The 23,550-nt window shown below is 42.9% G+C and overlaps 2 protein-coding genes across 3 annotated transcripts; one reads left to right on the forward strand and one right to left on the reverse strand.

Moving 5' to 3' along the window:
* Window positions 1-4,752: 4,752 nt before the first annotated feature.
* LOC143335574 (receptor-transporting protein 3-like) lies at window positions 4,753-7,023 on the reverse strand. Its single transcript, XM_076755106.1, has 3 exons — window positions 6,908-7,023; window positions 6,371-6,542; window positions 4,753-5,625 (listed from the first exon to the last, which is right to left on the reverse strand). Exons 1-3 carry the CDS (start codon window positions 6,921-6,923, stop codon window positions 5,280-5,282), a joined length of 534 nt encoding a protein of 177 aa, XP_076611221.1. The 5' UTR covers window positions 6,924-7,023; the 3' UTR covers window positions 4,753-5,279.
* A 5,192-nt stretch (window positions 7,024-12,215) lies between these two features.
* fam83hb (family with sequence similarity 83 member Hb) lies at window positions 12,216-23,550 on the forward strand. Of its 2 annotated transcripts, XM_076753718.1 has the most exons (8): window positions 12,216-12,480; window positions 17,683-17,877; window positions 17,999-18,331; window positions 19,048-19,212; window positions 19,352-19,476; window positions 19,578-20,129; window positions 20,263-22,603; window positions 23,405-23,550. In XM_076753718.1, the coding sequence occupies exons 2-8, from the start codon at window positions 17,755-17,757 to the stop codon at window positions 23,423-23,425; spliced, it is 3,660 nt and encodes a 1,219-aa protein (XP_076609833.1). In that variant the 5' UTR covers window positions 12,216-12,480; window positions 17,683-17,754; the 3' UTR covers window positions 23,426-23,550. The 2 variants fall into 2 exon arrangements, with proteins under 2 accessions (XP_076609833.1, XP_076609832.1); XM_076753717.1 differs by lacking the exon at window positions 23,405-23,550 and having other exon boundaries at window positions 20,263-22,739.

Below are 23,550 nucleotides of genomic sequence, written 5' to 3' on the forward strand. Positions count from 1 at the left end.
TGATTTGTTAAGTCAGTTGATGAAAGGCACGGTCAATAATACCACAGCTGGCCACTGCGAGTCCAGTTAGCTCGCATTTGTGATGAATATGCATGTTTTAGGCTGTTTACATGCTTGTCTGCCACTGGAGATATGAGAGTCTGAGAGTGTGTACTAAACCATGCAGGGCTAACACACTGGGTCAAATCCAGTTTTACTTCGCCTCTCAGGCTCTAAACCAAAGATTCACAAGGATCACAGCTATGGCGACTACAGCTTAGTTATTCTACCTGCAACGGCTTTTAAACCACCAGCAGAGTCACAAGCTATCATTACCTTCCTGTCACTTTAAAATGTACTTTACTGGTAAGACAAGCATTTTTAATATCACAAAAAACATGCAAAACAAAAGTAATAACAGCATGGTGAAAAGGAATAGATATGAAAAACAAACCCACACTCCTTCTTGTCAGATTTTGTACGTATTCACTATTTTTATCAATGTGTTTCTACTTCATTTCCTTCCCCCATCTCTCCCTTTCTCTCTTTCTCTCTCTCTCTCTCTCACACACACACACACACACACACACAGTTTATCCCATCTTTAGCACACAAAAACACACACCATTGCATCCTGTAATGAGCGGAGTCGATATGTGAGTGCATGTGTCTGTGTGTTGGGCCATTGAGGGTATCATTACAGTCTTCATTCTATGGCCATCTGTCTGGCCCTCACAAAGAGCCTCTTTTAGCCCGGCTACAGTTGGCCGCTGGCTGGCCGGGCTCTGGAACATTTGAATAACGTGGCTGGCTGCCTCCCCTCTTCTGCCTCCCATTTCTATGCAGTGACAGACAGGGACACAGTCAGGGAAAACACACACTGACAGACGGAGACATACAGGCCGAACAGAAGCTGCTACCACTGGCGCATAATAGCCAACGTCTTGTAAGTTCTGCTCCTGTGATGCATTCAGAAGGCTGGGCGTTGTGTGTGTGTGTGTGTATCTGGAGGGGTGGTGGTGGTGGGGGGGAGTTACTATAGTTAATAGGTCAGTCTGTCTGCTTGGCTCTCTGTTTTGTGCACACTGGTTTACTTCCAGTTCACTTCACTCCTCTGTGTATCTCTGCCAGTCTCTCTCTGTCTCTCATACTAAATAAGGACAGGAAGTCGGGACATGGAGGAACTTTGGAATTCCAGCGATCGCAAGTCCTGCTATTTGTGCTTGGCAGCGACAGCGCAATTATGTAGTATTACGAAAGCTCTTTGAGCCTACACGTCATTCGGTGGTCGGGTGGAGTGAGCCTGAGGGAAGTGCTTCACTCCTTGTTGACTTGACACTTGTCCTGTTAGCCTGAAATGCAACCAGGAACAAAAGGTATCTTCACAAATTGTGTTAGAAAATGAACAACTTCAAGTGACACTGGCACCACAGGCCAACACAGAACAAGCCTCTAACACATATGGCATTCCCCATTTTAGGCAATGTGATAATCGAGACTTAATGACTCACGAGCTCAAGAATCCCAAACACATGAATCTTGTCTGGTGATTCCTGCTGACAGGAAATCAAGTCATGGTACTCTTGTTTTGTTGAAAATCCAGCCAGCAATACACACATTTAGTCAAAGTGAAACATCACAAGGTTTTACAAGCAATGTTGTAATTTCTGGTGATATTTTGAACGTCTTAGTGCTTTTCATACAGACTGTCTACACAAGGGGTTCGACCTAAAATAGTTAGTCAATAAATGGATCAACAGAAAAATAAATCTGCAACTAATCCGCAAAAACACACATAAATCTCTTTTCCCAACTTCTCATTTGTGAAGATCTGATTAACTTAAACCAAACTTTCAGTTTTGGATTGCTGGTTGAACAAGACATTTGAAGGCTTCAGGAAAATTGTCTTGGGCAGTATTTTCTTTATTCACCACATGATAATTGATTAATCAATGAAACAGATTTAGTCAGATTAGTAGTGCAAATACACATTACTTTGATTTCATTACTTTCATTGTCATTTAACAAAATGTAACAATTATTTTCTCAAATAACTGCTTAATTTCTTAAGGGCTGCAGCTAATGATTATTTTCATTGTCGATTAGTCTCTCAATTATTTTCTCAATTAGTTGTTTGGTCTATAAAATGCCAGAAAATGGTGAAAAATGTCGATCTGTGTCGCCCAAGATAACATCCCCAAATGTCTTGGTCTGTCCACAGCCCAAACATATTCAGTTCACTGTTATAGAGGAGTAACAAAAGCAGAAAATGTACACATTTAAGAAGCTGGAATCAGAGATTTTTGACTTTTTTTTCCCATAAAATAGCTGGTGATCAATTCAATAGTTGATTAAACATTGCAGCTCTAAATGACTTGGTCAACGAAATGTCAGAAAATGGTGAAAACCAGCCATCAAAATGTTCCTAAAGCCGAACACAATGTCTTAAAAAGTCTTAATCCTGACCAGCATCCCAAAAAACCCCAAAGATATTCAGTTCAATGACATGAAACAGAGAAGAGCAGCAAATCTAAACTTTTGAGAAGCCTGAACTTGAGTTACGCTCGATCAATGCATTTAATGGTTAAAAATGATTACCAAACAAAAGTTGCTGATTAACTCTCTGCTGGTAGAATGACTGACTAATCTTTCAGATGATAATGAAAACCAGCCATTAGTCGCAGTCCTACCACGGAGGCTGATTGTCAAGATATCAATATCATACTGGTACGTATCTGAGCTCTACGACGCTTTGACAGTCCTGTTGTGATCAGTTACAGCTGAGACTGATCAGGGACTAAATCCAAACAAAAACACAGCAGTTCAGCCCCTACCTGTCAGCACATGAAAAGTCAAATGTACTCTGCTACTCTCACTGTTTCACGTCTTTAAAAGAAAAAGACGCCCACTGTGGTGCCATCACAGTAATCAAACTTGCTGTCAACTCATAACACCTCAGCCCAAGTACAGCTGCTGTGTAAACTGACAGTCAGGTTGTCAAAAGAGATATAAAACTTACATGAGGGATCCAAAGTCTGGCAAGAGCTGCATAATGAGATGCAGCGCAAGTTACTTCACCAGCACTCCAGCATTTACCAAAATTAGCTAGGTCACCGTGTATCAGCTAAATATTCAGGTCAGACCTCGTGTGGTTACCCCTGAAGAAGTGTGTCAGCATGAAATGGAGCACAAAACAAACAGCAGCCGACTTCTGCCTCTGTTTCTGTCCATGCGGCCCCTCGGTTAAAGCTCCTTTGTTCAACACGCTGACAGTCTGTGTGAATTACTAACCCAGCTGGAAAGCGAGCGGTAGGTGTAGGTTGCCCGAAATGCTGCCGACGAAACGTGTTACCTTGGGTGTTAACGTTCTCCCACGGCTGCCCGGGAAAACGTTAACACCCAAAGCAGCCCACCTCCGTGCCGCTACCGAAGCTAGCAAACCGCCTCTTCCAGGTTTACGTTAGCGCGTTAACGTTATGTTAGCCGTAACTACCTCCCCTCGAGCAGGACAACATCAATTCTCCGCCGTTTTACTTACACGGTCGTTTCACTTGGTCACTTGGCGCACATTCGGAAACCTTCGTAAATCGAGGGCCATTATCTTATCGCTGTCATTCGCATCCTCGGCTGCTTTTCGGCTGAACCATCCTCTCTGACACCGGACCCGGCGGGGACGACGATGATGCTGCTGAGAGCGGAGGGGCGAGACTGACTGGATCGCTTCAGTATGTTGTTGTGGCTGCCAAAGAGAAAAGCAAACTGCGCATGCTCGGCACCAACTGTCACGCGGAGGGCTCTCAGGCTCTCACCTGATTGGTCGGTTGTCCGGTTTCTCTGGGTGGTTTTGTTTGGTTTACTGTGTTTAACAGATAACCTTTCCTACAGGTAACCTTTTAGTAGCAGCTATAACAGGTGAGTTTTAATATTAACTTAGTAAGTGGGAACTATATACAGGAGTAGTCAAAAGTTTAGACACCTTTTCATTCAATGTTTTTTCTTTATTTGTATTATTTTCTGCATTGTAGATTAATACTGAAGACATCGAAACTATGGAATAACATATATGAAATTATGTCGTCAACAATAAAGTGTAAACAAAGCAGTGTATGTTTTCTAATTTAGCTTATCCACCTTGTGCTTTGATGACATCTTTGCACACTGTTGGCGTCGTCTCAGCCAGCTTCATGAGATAACATTAGTCACCTGGACTGCTTTTCAGTCTTGAAGAAGTAATAGATGCTCAGCATTTGATGCGTTCACCTTCTCTACGTCTCACAAAGATGCAGTGGTCGGAACCAAAAATCTCAAATTTTGACTCATCAGCCCAAAGTACAGATTTGCACAGGTCTAATGTCCACTTCTTGTGTTTCTTGACCCAAACAATTCTCTTCCTCTTGCTGGTCTCCTTCAGTGGTGGTTTCGTTGCAGCAATTCAACCATGACTGCCTGATTCCTGCAGTCTCCTCGCAATAGTCCAGGTGACGACTTCACGAAGCTGGCTGCGAGTGTGTGTGTGTGCAAAGCTGTCATCAGAACAAAAGGTGTCTACTTTGAAGAATCTGAAATCTGAAGCATATTTTGCTTTCTTTTCACTTTGTTCACCACATAAATAGCAACCACAAAAGTACCGAGCCACTACAGCAACCCAATAATGCAGAATGTTTGTATGTAGTGTGTAGTAGTATGAACTGTAAGTAAAGTAGTAAATGTACTTAACTGCATCCCACCTCTTGTCCTCCACACTCCATGAAATAATCATACTCAAAAAACAAATGAGTGGCCAAACTTTATTTGTAGCAACAAAAATACAAAAAGAGATACAAACTGGTTTACTTAGTATAGCAATCTTTTTATTGGTCCTGACGGGAAATCATCTTCACAACACACAATTAACCAACATAATGACAAAACTGACGAACTTTAAAATCAGGAATACTTGGAAAAAAGGGTATGTAACTGCAGAGGAACATCTCAAGCAACCAGTTCACAACTTGTCAGTCTCTCACAAACACACACACACACACACACACACACACACACACACTTTTGTCCTTGAGAAGACACCCATTGACATTCCCTTGTTCCTTACTACACACAGAGAACCCTTACCCTGAACTTAACCCAAGTAATCATCATAAAAGTTTATGATTTACATTCGTGGGTATTGTATTATGTCCCCATAAGGAAGGCGAGTCCCCACAATGTGAGTAATACACATCCACACACTCCCACTGTCTCTCTCTCTCTCTCTCTCTCTCTCTCTCACACACACACACACACACACACACACACACACACTTCTAATCATCATCCTGACAGCAAATTCCCATAATGCAGGCCTCACACAGGGAAGACTCATGTGGTTTGGTCCACACCTTGGTGGAGCATGTTGACGAGCCATCATCATCATCATCGTCCTCGTCTCCGTAGCAATTCTTGCGGATTTTGCTGAACAGCCTGAGTAAGGCTTCCTCCACCTCCTTCTTGGAAAAACCAGGGAGATCAAACTCATCATCTTGGCATCGGCGGCAGGCCTGTCCAAAAGGCCGCATGATCACTGTCCCCCGGTCACCCCGCAGCCGGTAGCGGAACAACACCACCACCCGAGCTGAAGGCCACGTCTTGTGGCAGGATTCACACTGGAAACTGTGGGAGAAATGAGATGAAGTATAACTTTGAGGTATTTTAATTGATACTTTATACTTCTGCTCCACTATACTTTGGTGGCAAATATTGTACTTTTCCCCTCACTACATTTATGTGACATTTGTTGCCAGTTACTTTACAGATTTAGATTTTAAACACCAATTAGAAATTAACCAATAAATTCTGATGCATTATAGTTTAAACTACCCAACAGTATACACAGTATATGAATTAAAGTAAAACTCATTCACCAGCTGCAACATTAAAGCAACTTACACATTAATGCATCAGTAATATATGATATCAATACCTTTAAGTATATTTGATGATGCTAATATTTGTGTACTTTTACTTCAGTAAGATTTTCAATGCAGGACTTTTATTAGTAACAGTGTATTTTAGTTGCAGTATTGCTACTTGTACTCAATATCTGAATACTTCATACTAATCTTCTGTGTAGCCTCAAAGCAGGATGACTTGCCCTCTTTACCCAGGGTGCAGTACCAGATGTCTCCACAGAATGACACTGTTTTAACACTGCATGTGGCCTGCTCCCTGTCATAAAATGATTTCATCGTACGATCTGGCATGAATTTAGAACAGGGAGGAGTCCGAGAAAGCATAACAAAACAACCTGTATATCCAGAAAGCTACTATAAAAAACAAGTGTTTTTTTCCATCCCATCACTGTGTACATTTTAAAGTGATATTTCCTTATACTTTGAGAATATAGAACAATACATACTTTCCATATGCACAGTGGCAGTAGACCTTCCAGCCTCTCTTCTTCTCCTCCTTGGTGACAGTGTCTGTCTGGGTGTAGTTAAAGTTGAGACTCCACTGGTCTCCATAGTCCAGCTCATTGCCATCGTACAGCAGTTCATCAAAGGTGTCCATCCACAAGGAAGGAACCCAGTCTGCATGAGCAAAAAAACAAACAAACAAAAAAAAACAGCTTCATTTGAGGAAGAAGTCAACACTGCTCTTCATGAAGTAACTGGCCAAACTGTCAGTATGGAGCAGGAAAGGCAAAGAATCCCAGAAATGGAAAAATAAATGAATAAATAAATCATTTACGTATACATATACACCATCTTTTGTCAGGTCTGCCTTTTGGAAATTAGGGTCACACCCTTCTTCCATCTTTCTGAATAAGACTTTACACCTCACGAACACTGCAAATGCTGATGCAGCAACAAATAGCGTCAATTTGACCTAAACAAATACAGCATAGCACCAAATCAAACAACATATTACAGGAAAAGTAATTTTTTTTTATTACCTGTACATCTGCTCATGTTGTTTCCTGATCTAATCTCTAGTTTTTTCTTCCTGGTAGATGAGGCGAAGCGACGTTTGATTTCTGAGTATCGCCCTGCAGAGAGTCTCTATTTGTTTGGTCCGTCAGCAGCTGATACTCTGGAAAACGAAACTTAACATCATACTTTCATTTTCCATGTGATGCGTTCAGGACGCACTGGTTTGATGATGCAGGCCCGGAGCAACATCAACATCAGCAGCCTCAGGAAGCTTCGACACATGTGAGGGTATTTTATCTGATCACACTGACCACAGATATTTAGTTAGGTGTTAGTTCACAAACAGGCATTGCATCATGTGTGAAATCCCACAGAAATGCAGGGAGGGATTATCAGACAAGTCAAAAACATAACTGAATGTCAATAAATAATGGTGTACAACGAAACATAAAGCTTTATTCCCTCTAATGATAAACTTCATCTGTATAGCAGACTCTAATCTACAATCAGTTGGTAAATTAAGCATTTAAGTCTTTTATTTATACTCAAAGAGCTCATTTTATTTTTTAGCTACTTTTTTTTTCTATATTTTTGGTGTCATTCCCCCCCACCCCCCGAACTAACATGTCCTATTTTCCTCATAATGAGATAGAGGTCTTCATTTACGTCCATCTGTTGTATTTATGTAGTTTTTGTTTCATTCCCAGCAACGTTTGCAAGTGTGATGCAGCTCTCAGCCAGCACACTACAGTTCCGTTCAGCAGGGGGCAGTATAAGACAGCTGGTTGTTTGTGGACATACCTGCAATGCATTTGGTGGCAAGTTTTGGTGCATGCAATAAGTATTTCAAGACTTGGAGTCCTGGGATTTCCCATGAGCCACTAGACATTTCTCGGAAAGGCTAACTGGACCAGCTTTGTGTTGGTATAACAATAAGTAAACCTACTTTTAATATATGAGTAACTTGAGAGTCACTGCCATCAATTAAGGTCATCTGGTGACCTGATGAGCTCAACAGATTAAATTCTCAATACAATTGTTGTGGGTTTTTTTCTCTTGAATTTGTCCCTCCTTTTGCCATTGGTGAAGTAATGACAGAGATCAACTTGACACACACGTCAAAATGTGATCTTTAATTCATTGCCTATAGCCCAGAGGACCAATTTTGAAATGTCAGAAAAAAAGATGAATAATGGACCTGTTGCTCCACTAGTTACTCAGCTGAAAAAAATCAAACAACAATTAAATTCAAGTTTCACCAGTTTCACATGCATGTGCAGTGTGTGTTTCTGTGTCCCAGACATATTTAAGTAATACATCATTTACATAAAAAATTAAAAGATGGATCCTTCATGATGACTATTTGAAACAGGTGCCCTGCCCAGCTGAATGTGAACGGTTTCGTCAGCCACTCTGTTTGGTGACTGATATCCATCAGTCCTGTCCACCTCTGGATCCACAGGTTGTTCTTGCAGCCCACATATGACATTGTCGGAAATGTAGGCCAAGAGTTATTGCTGTAAACATTGATCTGAGTCACCTGTCTCCTTTGAAAGAGGGTAAAAAAGCTGTGCCGCTGAAGGGCTTTTCATACCTTAATCTGTTCCAGGACTTCATTGGAAAATAAAGAAAGCGTGGTTTCAACCTCAAACACACTATGTCATCTGAACTTTCTGTGAGAGCCGAGAGTGCTCCCTGAGGAGCTCAAGCACAGCAGGCCTGCCTGGTGAATCCTGAAACAAAGCTTTGTATTGAGTGACAACCCTTCAGAGCTAAACTTGCTCTGAATTTTAGATTTTTGATTCAGATATTTTACTAGGAATCAGCAGCTTTTATTGAATATCTTCATAAAGTCTGCATGTTTGTTCTTGCGGGTCATGAAATATTTGTTGCTGTTTCAACCTTAAATTATTATTAATTAGTAGTTGTAGTTGTAGTAGTAGTAAAGGAGATACAATTCATGCCAGTCTTTGAGCACGATGGTGTCGAGCTGGTTTGAGCCATGCTAACAATCATTATCATCATTTCATAGCAGTGGTAATTATAGCATCAAAATGACAACACCTGTCACAGGTATGCAGTCAGTTCTCTCTCTCTCTCCCACACACACACACACACACACACACACACACACACACACTTATTTACATACTTAGTATAAACAAAAACCTTGCACACACTGTGGGGACTTTCCTTCTACCTGAGGTGTTTACAGTTCATGATGATGCCCCACCTTGTACTAAAAACTGATTAGAATGCTACTCAGAGCCTCCTGACGGGGTCTCAAGCTCTGGTCAAAGCAGGAACACACACACATAAACACCACAGAGACTTGACCACACACACACGTCTGGCTCATGAGACAAATCTCATTTAGGAGTCCTTGTCAGTGATTATTTAGGTGGTGCCTGTTGTAATGTCATAATGGCAATTATGGAATCTGGTCTCTTAGTTACACACACACACACACACACACACACACACACACACACATTCTAGCGGTATTGTTTCACTTTCTTGCTTGTTAACAGATAGTTAGCAGAATTATTTTTGCAGGATCTTGTTCTGTGTCAAAGCAAAGGGCCTGCACATGATGCAGGCTGAAGACACTAAAGGTGAAATGTCATTATATGGTGGGTGGTAATGGGAACGTGGTGTTGTCTCACTGGCAATGTGAATCCATGTACACACTGCCAACCCATATACTGTACAGTACTTGCATGTGTGCACCTTTCCTCGCGGCACAGTGGTGTAAAAATGACCTCACAGCCCCAGGCTCCAGGGAGTCACCTTATACTCAGGTGTGACATTACAGCGTGAGAAAAGCATGCTGGGAAAGCTCACAGGGCCACAGAGAATCAGGCTCTGGTCGGAGAAAGAAAGAGAGACAAGACAAGAGAAGAGAAGGCTCACAGAGAAACCTCTTTGCTCAGCTCTCGACTGTGCTGAAGTAAATTCCTGTTGATCTAAGTAAATGATGATTAACTGCTCGGAGAAAACAGCTCCATTAGCCGTCGACATGCAGCAAGTACATTAAAGTGGAAGAGGAAATCTCTCTATCTCTCTATCATAATCTGATGCATGTGAGACAGGGGACAAATTAAAACTGAATTGAACTGAATCATGCAGAATGCTATGGCTCTATGCAGTCACCCAACTGAACACCTACACAAGATTTTGGACCATTTTGAAAAACATCAAAGCACTAAATGACAAAATCTAATTTGGATTCATGGGGTTCAGCTCTCCTGAGGAAAACAGAAGCTTGCAGAATCTGCGCCTATTAGTGCTGAAGCTTTTTCAGAGGCTTGAAGGGGCCCAACACCTTAATAATAACTTGAAATTCTCCGCAGTTTGTGCTCTGCATATATAGCTGCATTGTCAACATTGACCTCTGACAGCCATGTCAATAAAGCTTGTTTGAATTCAAATAGTCCTGGATAACAGCAGACTCCTTTGCCAGGCGTGCTGAGATGCAGGCCAGGATTTAGCTGCTGCCTGGACTCTTGCCTGGACCTGTACACCTGTTCACTGGCTGCCAGGTGACTCAGAGTGGGAGGAGCGCAAAGAGAGAGAGAGAGAGAGAGAGAGAGAGAGAGAGAGAGAGAGAGAGAGAGAGGGAAAGAGAGAGAGGGAAAGAGAGCTTGGGTGTGGTAAGATGCCTTGAGCACATTCCTTGGAGCGGCCGCACCCTGCAGTTCAGCGTCTGTATACCTGCTTGTGTTTATCAGAACTTCTTCATGTCAGCAGACACTTGTGTAACTTTCTCTCATGACACTCGCACTTCTTTCATGGAATATAATTTCACTCACACATTGTTCTCCTTTTGTACTCCACACTGTCATAGTCTGCTTGTCATGCAAACACTCAGCTCTCATTTCATGTCTCTGTCACACTGAGAGTTGCACATTTGCATGAATTGGAAACAAGTAAACAGACAAAGAGAGGGGTCAGAAGCATGGCTCCTGCAGTGTGAGTGTATAACTGCTTACTAGTGCATGGCCACTCAGGCAGACATTCAAATAGGAGGCACACCCATAGGAGCAGGAGTGTACACACAAACTCATAATGTGTGCTACTATCAGCGACCCATGAAACAAGGTGTGTTCTGTCTGATTGACACGTTTCAGGACAAAGGACGTCCCATATGCAGTGCACACACTCTGGTGTATTTGAGTCCAAGTGAGTGACAGAGAGGGAGACTGAAAGTCAAAAAGAGAAGTAGTGAAAAGTAAATAAAAGACATACAAAGTGAAAGAGAGTGAACCGAAAAAAAGGACTGAGGATGAAATCGTTTTCTTCACGTTATACAATCAATAAATGTTGGAATTAATCAAATTATCATTCATCTTTTGGCAAAAAGTGTGAGAACAATCTGCTAAATCTGGCACCACCTGCAAATAATGGTTTATGGACCTACATGGGGACACCCAAGGCAAACACTGGATCTGAGTGCTGTCACTTGACCTGCACTGAACAAGCTTCCCAAATCCAGGCCATATTACAGCAGGAGGAGGAGGAGGAGGAGGAGGACTGGAGCGTGCAGCCTGCAGCCTGCAGCAAGGAGACTTTCCAGTATCCACGAAGGAAAAGAGACTGTTGAAATTTGCTGATTCAGCACGGAGAAAAACAGTAGGTGACTCATTTACTCAGTGTTTCGGACCATGGTTTCCAACACCACAGTGAGTCTATGCAACAGAGATTATCAGCCCACCATAAACTGGTGGGTGTGTTGATAAATTGATAAATGGTGCCTTTAAGTGACATCAACTTTTTTGTGTGAGGAATACTGTGTTATTTCCTATCTTACAGATTATAATGCAGCCTTACACACTGTCAATCATCCAGGGACTCAGTCTCAAGAGAACTTTACTGCCTACCCATCCATACAAGACAAGGCATACAAGACACAGTAGGTATGAACTTTCCAGCCCTATATTCAATATTTATACAGCATGAAGAAGGCAGACATCATAAGGTGCAGACAGACAACAGACGGTGGAAGCACAAAACAAAAAAAAGCGCAAACATGAGCCAAGAACAGTGTGAAGGGTCAGTGATACAAGGGTGAATTATCCTCTGGTGTACTCGAAAAACGATGGCTGTTGAAACAGTTTTGCGTAAAAGTTTGGAGACGCGTCCCTCTCTGTTTCACGAAGGCCGGATAAGACACCAATTGACAGCCCTGAGATAAAGACCAGCATTTTTTAAATATGCCACTGGGAGTGAGCTTCCAGCGGGTTTCTGTTCCCAGTGATCAACGGGTTTGGGAGGAGTCACACCGGTGGGAAAGCCCTGCCTAACAGGAGCCGCCCCGCTCCTTCCTCATTCACCGCGCCGCTCAGTACCCGTAAGTAGCGGCGGCTCTGGAGCTTCTCACACCGCCGGGGGAAGCGCTCAGCCCGGGCCTGGTGTCCGTGTTGCCTCGCCTTGCCTGTTTTCGCTGGTCCGCACTGGAGGGTGCGCACCGGGGGTTTGGGTGGAGTTCGTGGCCCATCTGAGGAATGTGACGCACGGACGGGAAGGACACACATCGGCCGTTTCACCGTCGGTAGAAAGACGAGATAAGAGACGACCTCTGCAGCAAAGTTAGGAGGTACGGAGTGGGAATGAAAGCGAACTTTGCAAGTACAAAGAGGGACAAAAGAACAGTTTGTACAGAGGGTCTATTCTTTTCTAACGCCTCCTGTTTTATTATTTAAACTCTTCCACTCTGTCCTGTCCCGTGTTCTGTTATAGCTGTATCCTGTTTTATTCTAATCTAATGGCATCTTCTTGGTTTAATATCTGCATCCAACTTCTATTCTATTCTATTCTATTCTATTCTATTCTATTTCAGTGTAGTACTCTATTCATGTGAGTGGAATAAACCAGTGAACTGCTGGTTTCTCTCCTCATCAGGAAGTTTATAGAGGACCAAGTCATCCAGGTAGCTGCTGTGCATTGCAAAACCTGAGCAGATCTGTTATTATAGTCCCAGCACACAAAGGCTTTGCACTGACTGGCCCTGACAGACTTGAAAACATTCAAGAAAAACAGCTACTTTGTTTCAGACTGTGTAGAGCCTTGTCTGCACTGTATTGTAGGGAAGTACAGGTAATAAATAATGCTTGAAGGCAGAGACACTTTAACAGGCATGTCTTGGTTGCACAATGTTCATATTCATTCAAGGTCATGTCATTAGACCAACTTGAGATCCTTCTAATTTAGAGATAAATGGTCAGTTACGGAAGGGTCCTTGCCTTCTATTCATACAGCCTTGTCTGTTGAGCAAGGCAGAGACCCACCACATGTGGATGACAGACTTATGGATCTATAGGCTCTGGTTGTATCTTTATTGTAAACACACAGATCAATTTTGTCTGCAGCTTCGACGCAAACAAGCGACACACTGATTTGAACTTCACCATTGCAGGCTTTGCTTCGATTCATTCAAAGTGACTCACTGGATAGGAATAGTCCGACATGTGGTTATAATTTGAGGGGAAAAAGTTTGTAGTGCCCGCTTTTCTGTGGTGTGTCTGTGCTTGCGTGCTTCTCATTATAGATTTCATCTTGTCACACTCGCCATATGGCCGAGGCTGCATCCCATTCATAGCTTTGTTTGCATTGTATGTGTTACAAAGGGCTACTGTCTATTCGTGAAAGGTTTTGTAAGTCATGTATGAGCAACATTGTGCTTCTGGGGGAGACAGGAGGCAAAGTTGAAACATTTTTATGCTTTTATTGTTGGGTTTTCCACCCGAGGTAACCGCAGACATTAAGGCAGTTGGAACAGATGACGAGGGCCTCAGAGGACCTGTTTTTCTAGCAGTGCTGCTCCGTGAAACACATTTGGGAAAGGATCGGTGTCGCCTGCTCTCACATATAGAAAATATTCGCCTGACCTTGAGCCGTCTTTTTTGTGGCACTCAACAGTTGCGCTGAGGTGTGATGATGTAGAGAGAGACAAGTGGTGCTCTGTGCTCTTATCTGGATTTTTGTGTCTTAATCTGACAAAAGTGGCATTGAAAGGTTGTGACAGGAGCATGAGCAGATCACCGGCTCATCCCTCCAAACCTGTTTTCAGGTGTTGTCGTCTCACTTCATTCACACTGAATTATCACACAAATTGAAGTGACCGGAGAAGTATGTGGGATCAATCATAGTGTTTATTTAGTGAGGCGTGTTCGAATGTGTGTGTCGCACAGAGAGAGAGGAATTTTTTTTTTTTTTTGGACTTTGTGCTTGATAGTTTGTGTCTCCTCAGGCTTGTTTCTCTCACGCACATGTTGAGACAGATAAAACATATTTTCCCTCCCTTGGCTCGTCACTTATTCTCTCTCGCCCTTTTTCTCATGCCTGTGTTCATGCAGGAATGCAGAGAACAAGCCATTTACACGCTTAGTGAGCAAATATCGGACATATCTGTATATTGGGTCTATCTGCTTTGAGGAGCTGCAGTCTGTTGACTGCCTGCCTGTCCTGCGGTGGTTTAGTGTTTCAAACTGGTTTTGTTAATGGTACATTTAGGACAGGCTCATCCTTGTGTGGGCAACAGAAAGCTTTATAACTAAGGGAGGAACAGAGTGAGAGAGAAACAAGAATGAAAGATCTCTGTTATCATGTGTCAATATCTACAGTTTGATGCTTACTGCAGTTGCTATAACAACAAACAAAGCAGCAGTATTTGTTTGGATATCCTACCAGTCAGCCAGGTGAGGAAGTCTGTCAGGCTTCTTACATGTTCATAATCTGCAGTGACCCAGAGGTCAGGAGGCTGGGAAAGAAACCCCGGGCTGTGTTAACTGCTGCTGTGCTCTCGAGTCACCTACTTCACTCATATCCACCTCAGGGTCCATTTGCACTGGTTCACTGTCTTCCTCTATGATGTGTTTTAACAGCTCCTCAACTGTGAGGATTTGCTGGTTAGATAAAACAAGCACCTAAGACATCACCTTAAACTCTGGGAGACAGCGATGCAGAATTTTCACTTTTTCTGGCAGTTAATCAAGAAAATGATTCAAAGATTAATCGATAATGAGGAAGTAACTGTTAATAGCAGCCTTTCTTTCTTCTTTCTCTTCTTTTCTTACTGAAAAACAACAGCAGCAGTGTTAAGGATTTCATAATTTGAAAAGACACTCGTAGTGTGCGTTTCTTTCTTTCATGCACATCGATGACGAGCATGCAGGTGCACATCTCTCAGTTTATGGCCCTTATCACAAGTCCTCAGGTATGCACGCTACTGCTGCATCAGCACAGTTCACTTTTATACACTTTTATGTTTGATCAAGCCCCAGGCTGCTAGATTTCTTTAAAATAAAGCATGAAACAAGACAGATTGACGCACTTGTGATTCTCCCATTTTAGAAACTTGGCAGGAGTGAAATTATTCCGCGCAAGCAGTATGTACGCCTAATGTGCCTTCCTGCCCACTATGGAACTTTTAAATGGCAACAACACACCGCAAAGGCCTAATTTCTAGAGTAGAAAGGAGAAAGGAAACAGGATGTCAGCCATTTTACCAGCAGATGAATCACCACAGTCCGACGTGTTGCAAGTTATCTGCAGGCTAGGCCAGGCAGGGCTACCCGATGACTCACCAGGCCTCTGAGTAAACCGGCTTCTCCATGTGATTGCGGGTTATGACTTGGGCCCTTTGCTTGTGTGCCTGGAAGTTTACAGCAAGCATGTCTCACACCCACTTCTACAGCAGGTACAACCTTACAAGTCAACTACTCACCCTCCCACTCAGACCCCACGCTATACACACCCATCCTGATCATGTACCCAGACTGCCAATCAACCATAGTTCCTCAGGCTGCGCATTTCCATGGTGATATATCCACCCAGTCAAAAACACTTCCTGTTTTGACCATAGGCTGTAAAATGCAGAAGGAGCCCATGAATATTTCTGAGATTTACCAGCTTGCTTTGGTTACTTGAGCTGTTTAGTGGTTGTTAACCCACATCTCCACCATCAGATGACCCATGCAGCATGCAGCTGTCATGACCACATTAAATATCAATGAGGGGGTGTTCTGGTTGGCTCAGTTGATGGTACATAACACATAACTTTGTTGTGGGTTGGAATTCAGCCTTGGACCTTTGTCATATGTCTTCATCCGCATTCTCTCCTCCTTTATCTAATGCCAAACAAAATCTTACAAGTGGCCTTGATGGTCCACTTTATCTTTTAGAGGCAGACACAGTAAACCATAAAATAATAAACAAATGCCGAAAAATGATGGCTAAACCGACTACTAAACAAAGTCATGCCAGCTATTGTTATTAAAGCTGAAACTAGTAGATGATTACATGAAAACTAATCAATAACTTTTTTGATACAACTTTGTTTCAGCTTCCCAATTGTGATTATTTGCTGCTTTTCTTTTTTTACTATCTGATGATAAACCGAACATCCTTTGGTTTTTAAGAACAGGATGGACAGAGAAGCTACTTGATGGCATCACCTTGAGCCTTAAGGAAACTGTGATGATTCAGACATTTTATGTACAAATTAGTAATCAATCGTAAAAATAACCTTATGATGAATCCATAATCCTTTGCAGCCCTAATTATTATGCCCTTCTTTGTTATCCCATTTAGTTGCCTTAGCTCCATTCACTTGCTTAAATTAAGTGTAAGTCAGTTAAAGTTATGGCATACCTAATAGCTTACTCATTCCACTCTCCTAAATCAATTTGTGTTTCATGACTGGCACAGATTTTTCAGGATGAGGTCTGAATAGCACCTTGAAGCATGAAAATCTACAGAGAAGAGACATGGCAGTACCTGTCTATACACCTCTTCATGCCTGCCCTACCTCTCCCTGATGCCTCCCATTGTGTTTTCCATATCCTGTTGTTTTTCTTTGTTCTCACCTTTAGGTTTGGTTTTCTCACAAGCCAGGTTGAATTTCAGTTAATCGCTGGTGCTATCACAGGCAGGATGTTTCATTGCTGAATGCTGCTGTAATCACAGGGGCAATTAAGCAGGGTGTGTGATGCCATAAACTAGAGCTAAGTAATGTCAACTTTGAATCACAGTCTAACTATAAAAATGGAGTCTAGGGTGAACTACAAAGGACTCTTTGTACTGGTCTTTATTATCACCCAGGGTCACCCAGTCGGATATTATATGGCATTAAGTTGTCAGCAGTTGTTTTTAGTTTTGTGAGGGTGCCATGCCTATTTTGTATTTGTATAACATTAACAGTAATGATGAAAAAAACAAACCATCAAACTTGCATTGAAATACATCAAAGACAACTTAATAATTAATGATTCATATTAGATATATTTTGCCTTGTAAGCGAGGATTTTGGTTAGGAAAGGAAATATTTCGGTGGAGATCTGTCTCAGCTATTAACTTTTGCCAGAGAATAATCTTGTGGTATCGTGTACCGGTAAAGGTCTGTTAACATGAAAGGTGTACTCATTAAACTTACTACACAGGCTTTGACTCAGCAACAATAGACACTTTGTGTATGAGGTTATAGGTAATCTGTCTGCTTGTGTTTCCTGACAAGCGGTGTTCTTCCTCTCGCAGCCCAAAGGAATACTTAAGTATATCACAGTGAGGAGTGGTGTCATACAGTATCTCATTGTACCTACAAAAGCAATGTGACAGAACACATGAAGATATTTAATTGCTTTGTATGCCTGCATGCTATTCTTAAATATGAAAGCAGGCTGTCTATACATGTAAGTAAGGTTAATAAGGTTAATAATACCATTTTGCGTCACCTTTGAAACTCACCAACATCGTTTCACTGTGCACTGACCTTTTCTTTCTTTCTGACTATTCTGCACAGGTTCAGATTTCTCCTTCCTTACCTCTCCTCCCCTCTGAGCCCTGACCTTTGACCCTACGCCTTTCTCCAACCATGGCACACCGATCTCAGAGTTCATCAATTGGTGATAACCCCCTTGACCCAAACTACCTGCCCCCACATTACCGCGAGGAGTACCGTCTGGCTATTGATGCTCTGATAGAAAATGACATACAGGTAACACTGCTGTTTTCTACTTGTGTGTTTTTTACGTGTGTATCTAATAAATATGTATTTAAAATGCTTTAAAAAGACATTTTATGATGTAATGATGAGGCTCTCTCTCCTGCCACATCAGGGCTACTATGAATTCCTCCAGACTGCAGATGTGGTCAGTTTCCTGGCACAACCAGAAATTGAATTTATCAAGTCGACAATCCAGACACCCAAACGAGCATCCAGCGTCCTAGAGCTGACATACCATGAGGGAGGTAATGAGGCTGATGGCTCCTCCGACACCTACTGGCCAGTACAGTCCGACCTGGCTGCCCCGGGCCTGGATCTGGGCTGGCCGCTGGCACAGCACAGCTTCCTTGGGCCCACAGAGGTCACCACTCTAGTCAACCCATCCGACCCAGACATGCCAAGCATCAAGGAGCAGGCCAGGAGGCTCATCAAGAATGCACGCCAAGTAAGTAAAAGGGACAGATGGAGGAAACATAGAGATGAGTTAAATTTACAAATACGCTACGATAGAATAGGAAACAATACGTGAACACCGCATTTCCTACTACTGAGTATTCTCTTTCTCCGTCAAATGTTCTAGGACTGTCAGTGATTAATGTGTGTGGCTTATGCTATCAACACTGTTCGTTTCATCTTCATTTTTACCTGCCAACTTTGCCACCACTTCCTTGCAAATGAATCTCTTCCTTACTGGCCTTTAGCTAAATTAAAAACGTAATTAGCACAAAGCGTAGATGCCAAGATGCCAAATGTCATAAGCAGTCAGACCTGTTGGTGTGGTGGGCCCTGTCTGTCCTCAATTTCTGTTGGTGTGTTTACACAATACATGGCTGTCACTTTTACTGTGACTAAATGTATAAGTGACTCAGGAGAGTCATAAAGTGTCAGGTGTTTGAACATGCACATAGAAGACAGACAGGTTTTAAGGATTATTATTAATCTTTCTGTACCGTGTGTTATGTAAATTTAGTAGATTCGCCTACATTGTATTGCAGACACAGCGAGTGCAATTTTGAGAATATGTTCTATGTGCGGTGAACAGCTGCCACTGCAAGTTCCTTCAAATTATGTAAATGTTTGGGTTTACTCATTTATGAACAAAGAAAATATTTTACTTACCAAAACTTGATTAGGTTTCTGGGGTTTGCTCTTCTTCTCCAGGTTATTGCAGTAGTGATGGACACGTTCACAGATGTTGATATTTTTGCTGACCTCTTGGAGGCAGCAGCACGCCATGTTCCTGTCTACATTCTATTGGATGAGCAGGAAGTCCATCACTTTGTCTCTATGGTCATCAACTGCAAAGTCAACTTGGACCTCATTCCTGTGAGTTTGCCTTTTCATTGCATTTCCTCAAAAGACTAAGCTGTTGCATTTACTGTATGGTGCAATGAATTATTTATAACATATCATTTTCACTAAGGCTTGTATGTGTTTGTAACTTGATTGAAATTTTGTTCTACAGATGATGCGTGTCAGGACTGTGGGAGGAATAACCTATTACTCCCGGACGGGGAAATCATTTAAAGGGCAGGTGAAAGATCGTTTCCTACTAGCTGACTGCAGGGCTGTGCTCAGTGGCAACTACAGGTGAGTCCTTTAATTTGATTCATTAAATTGCCAAGACTCCCTTTCCGTTCATTCTACAAGTACTTTAATCACATCCACTGTTCTTTCTTCTTTTCTTAAAGCTTCATGTGGTCCTATGAGAAGATCCACCGCAGCATTGCCCACCTCTTTCTTGGGGAGCTGGTTGCCACCTTTGATGAAGAGTTTCGCATTCTCTTTGCTCAGTCCGAGCCACTAGTCATTGATCCATCTGATGGAGCACTTGCTCTCTCTGACACCAGCAGCACCAGCAGTTACTTAAGCAACCAGTTTGCTATGAAGAGGACCCAGTCTCTGCGTAACCCCATAGGTTACCGCAGGCAGCCTGAGATTCCTTCTGCCTTCCCCTATGGAGATTCAGAGCGCAATCTTGCACTTCCTTTCCGGAGGAATGACCCATTTCGTCACACTGTTGAACCTGGGGCCGGAATTACAATTGGGAAGTATTCCCAGCAACAGTTTCGTTTGCAGCAGTCATTCATGGAGCAGGGGAGGTCCATAGTTTCCAGGCAGATGGAGATGAGTGCTTACAAGAGGCACAGCTATGCAGAAGGTACCCAGGAAAGCTACACATCTTCGAGGCAATACATGAAGCACAGAGTCATGAATAATCTGGATGAGACAGACTTCCACAGGTAGTTTACTCTTCAATACCTACAACTGTTTGGAATCTGAAGTATTCAGAATCATCACTTGTATCACCATCTAATGTGAGCACATATCTTGACACATAATGAAAAACTAAGAACCACTGTATTTTCTTTGCAGGGAGCATACCCAAAGTAGCCATTACTACAGTGAAGGGCCTGAGTCGGGTTCGAGCCATGGACACTACGACAGAATGAGAAGTCGTCCTCCACACCTCTCCTTTGACCAGTATTCAGAGTCAAGCTTTCGCTCAGATCAGGAGCCTCCACCTGGAGACTATGGCCCAGAGTGTCTTTCATCTGAGGACTTGAGAGGTCCTGAGGAGCACCAGGCACCTCCGTTAGCTAGGAGGTATGGGGGAGATTCCTCCCATAAGAGGCCAAGCATAGGTCATGCATATGCCTGTCAGAGCTCACCTACACAGCCCCACCTACAAGAAAAGAAACAGTTTCCCAAACAGGCTGATAAAGAGCATGATACAGATACAGATGCTAAGCAAGGCCTGAGGACTTGGAGAATCCACTCCTATCTCAGCACTTGTGAGGACAGTGGAGAAGAAGGTCTGACTCAACCTATGGGGCCTGATCCATATGATGATCCTCCACTGTCCCAGCAGCCAACTGCCAGTGCGATTTCAACTCCCCGCTTTGGAAGAAAGGATGCACCAAATGTTCCCCCCAAACCCAGACCGGATATCCTTAGACCACGCTTTGGAAAACCTACGTTACCTGAAAGCACCAGTAAAGACTCTGTCCCAACAACAACAACCAAGGATCACCTTACATCAGTCAGTGACTTAAAGCCATTTTTAGCGGAGAAAAAAGAGATGGAGATGGCAAAGGAAAGGGAGAGAGAGACAGAAATGGGCGCAGCAAGGGAGGTGGGTGTGGATGTGGAGGCAAAAGAGGCTCCAGAACTCTTCCTGTCCAAACATGAATCATTCCGCTCACGTGTTAACCCCCTCCTTCAGCGTAGCTCTCGTCTGCGTTCCTCGCTTATTTTCTCATCTTCCAAGGCAGAGATACACAGTGGTAGCCTGGGCCTAAAACCAGCCACAGAGGAAGAAGAGCAGTTAGACTCTGTGCGCACTTCCTCGATTGTGGCCCAGATCCTAGAGAAAAGGAAGGCCCGTGAGCCCTATGAGTGGAGAAAGAAGACTGAGGAAAAAGATGATGAGAAGCAAAAGGAGAAAGAGAAAGAAGAAGAAAAAGAGGAGAAAGAGCCACAGCAAGTGGAGAGGGAGATTCCATTGAAAGATGAGATTAAAGGAAAAGAGGAGCCTGAGAAAACTAATCAAGACGTAAAGACGTCAAGTGTCGAGAAATCTGAAGTCACCACATCATCCTCTCTGAATATGAATGACCCAGCCAGTCGACTGCAGTATTTCAAAGATCTGGCTTCCAAGAGAAAAGCCTCAAAAATGGGGACAGAGTCGTCGCTAAAAGGCCCAGAACCTGCTGAAAAAAAGCCAGACCTTTCTGACAAACCTCCCCTAAACCCTGCACCAATTCCAAAGATCCAAACTACTCTAGTTCGTTCGGCGGAAAGTGAACCAAAGAAGCCAGACATCTCTGCAAAACTAGCAGAGCTTGCTCGCAGACCTTCAGTTAGTTCCTCAAAACCACCCATAAGCTCTGCCAAGCCTTCTGTAGGCTCCCTGAAGCCATCAGAGACAACTCAACCTCAAAAAGAGGAAAATGTGTCAGAGGGTCAAAAGAAGGACATTTTCAAGTCTCTGAGGCCCCTTCCTTCGCCTAAGCTCTTTAGGAGGGATCCGTTGAAGCTCAAAGGACCGAATCCCCGCCGCATCTCCTGTGATGAGGAGATTCTGACCAAAGACGCTACAGATGCAGAGAAAAGTGAAATGAAAAAGATCCGCTCTCATAGTTCTTCAACTGTGCCGCGTGAGGACTTTAGGGAAGGACAGCAAAAAGTTATGGGATCTAACACATCCATCAACACTCTTGGTGAGGGAAAGGGCGAGGGGAAGACACTCGACTTCTTAAAGAAGCAGACTCAGAGGCTAAAGGGATTCCTCGGGCCCAAGGATAAAGAAAAGAAATCTTCTGGAGATGATCGGGGCACAGTGAGTTCGTCATCTAAAGATACTGGACCTACGACGACCGACCAAACTACAGCCAATCACAAAACATCAACCGGCCTGACGAGCCCGTCTCGATACCAGTCCCCAAGCAACTCCGTGCTGTTCAGTAGCAACCTACGAGATGACACCAAAGTCATTCTAGAGCAGATCTCAGCCAACAGCCAGAAGAGCCGACTGGAGCGTGAAGAAACAGGAGGGGACAAAGATAATGCTGCCGGGGAGAACACGCTGGAGAGACAGAACTCCATAAAAATTAACCGATTTCTGAGACCACAGGGCAACACCCAGGAGCGGGAGGGACTCCTGAAGAGGATAGAGAGTTTGAGGAAGGAGAAGAAGGTCTACAGCCGCTTTGAGGTAGTCTATCATTGCAAGGATGATGTTTGCAGCATGGATGGGAAAGAGATATGACCACAGTAGGGTTAGGTATAAAACACTAAAGCAGTAAATACATGTATTAGTGGAATCCCAAATTAGATGACAAAAATGCAGCTGTTTAAAATATAAAGAAAAAATCCTACATTTTTTGCATTGATCAGATGCAGCAGTATACAGTGACAGTGCTGAGTGATACTCAGTACAGTTATAACATCATAAAGTAAAATGTGAATGATCCCTTTGCAACATTCTGAGCCGTCAAAATAGTCAGACATGTTTATGTTGAGGTATTAGGAAATTTCAGATTTGGACTCAAAGAATTTAAGTGTGTGTGAAAATGTGAATAGATCTTGTGGTAATGATCATTTTTGTATGCACGGTCAACATAATTCCAGAAATTAATGATGCTGTTTGTATGATTGAAAGTCATATTTATTCTGAAACAGCGGTTTAATGTTTGATACAGAGTCTGCTTTCAAGCTGTGAAAATAAATTATGGTGGACAAGCTAATGTTCATTGCTTTGTATATACACCAGAAGTCTAGTACCACGATATGATTAGTTTCTTTAGATAAAATTGAATTTGATTTGAATTGAATTTTACTTTTGCTGATATACTGGTTAAATTAAAGTGTCATTAAGATAAGCAGAAAACTACTCAGGACTGTCCCCTGCAGCCTGTCCCCTGAAGCCCCCTTACAGAGGGGGAAAGGACAGACAAAATGGGTGGGAGTTCATACTTTGTTGCATTCACTGTTATCCCTGTTGTTCTGTTAACAGATGGGGAATAACCTTGGGTAACGAAAGATGGAGGAGCGGCCTTTTATATGGACTACTATTTATGCAAGATGATCAAAAAGACCCATTGCCCCTATGTGCCAACGACTCTATCAAAGTACCTCTGTGGCCCCACGCTGCAGCCTTTC

This window comes from Chaetodon auriga, chromosome 17 (genome assembly GCF_051107435.1).
Source record: "Chaetodon auriga isolate fChaAug3 chromosome 17, fChaAug3.hap1, whole genome shotgun sequence".
Classification (NCBI taxonomy): domain Eukaryota; kingdom Metazoa; phylum Chordata; class Actinopteri; order Chaetodontiformes; family Chaetodontidae; genus Chaetodon; species Chaetodon auriga.

Coding starts and splice junctions, on each gene's coding strand:
- LOC143335574 (XM_076755106.1), bottom strand. Junction 5,626..6,370: donor TGCCACTGTGCATATGGAAA/GTATGTATTGTT, acceptor TTTCTCCCACAG/TTTCCAGTGTGAATCCTGCC.
- fam83hb (XM_076753717.1), top strand. CDS start 17,755: ATGGCACACCGATCTCAGAGTTCATCAATTGGTGATAACCCCCTTGAC. Junction 18,332..19,047: donor TCATCAAGAATGCACGCCAA/GTAAGTAAAAGG, acceptor CTTCTTCTCCAG/GTTATTGCAGTAGTGATGGA. Junction 19,477..19,577: donor GTGCTCAGTGGCAACTACAG/GTGAGTCCTTTA, acceptor CTTTTCTTAAAG/CTTCATGTGGTCCTATGAGA.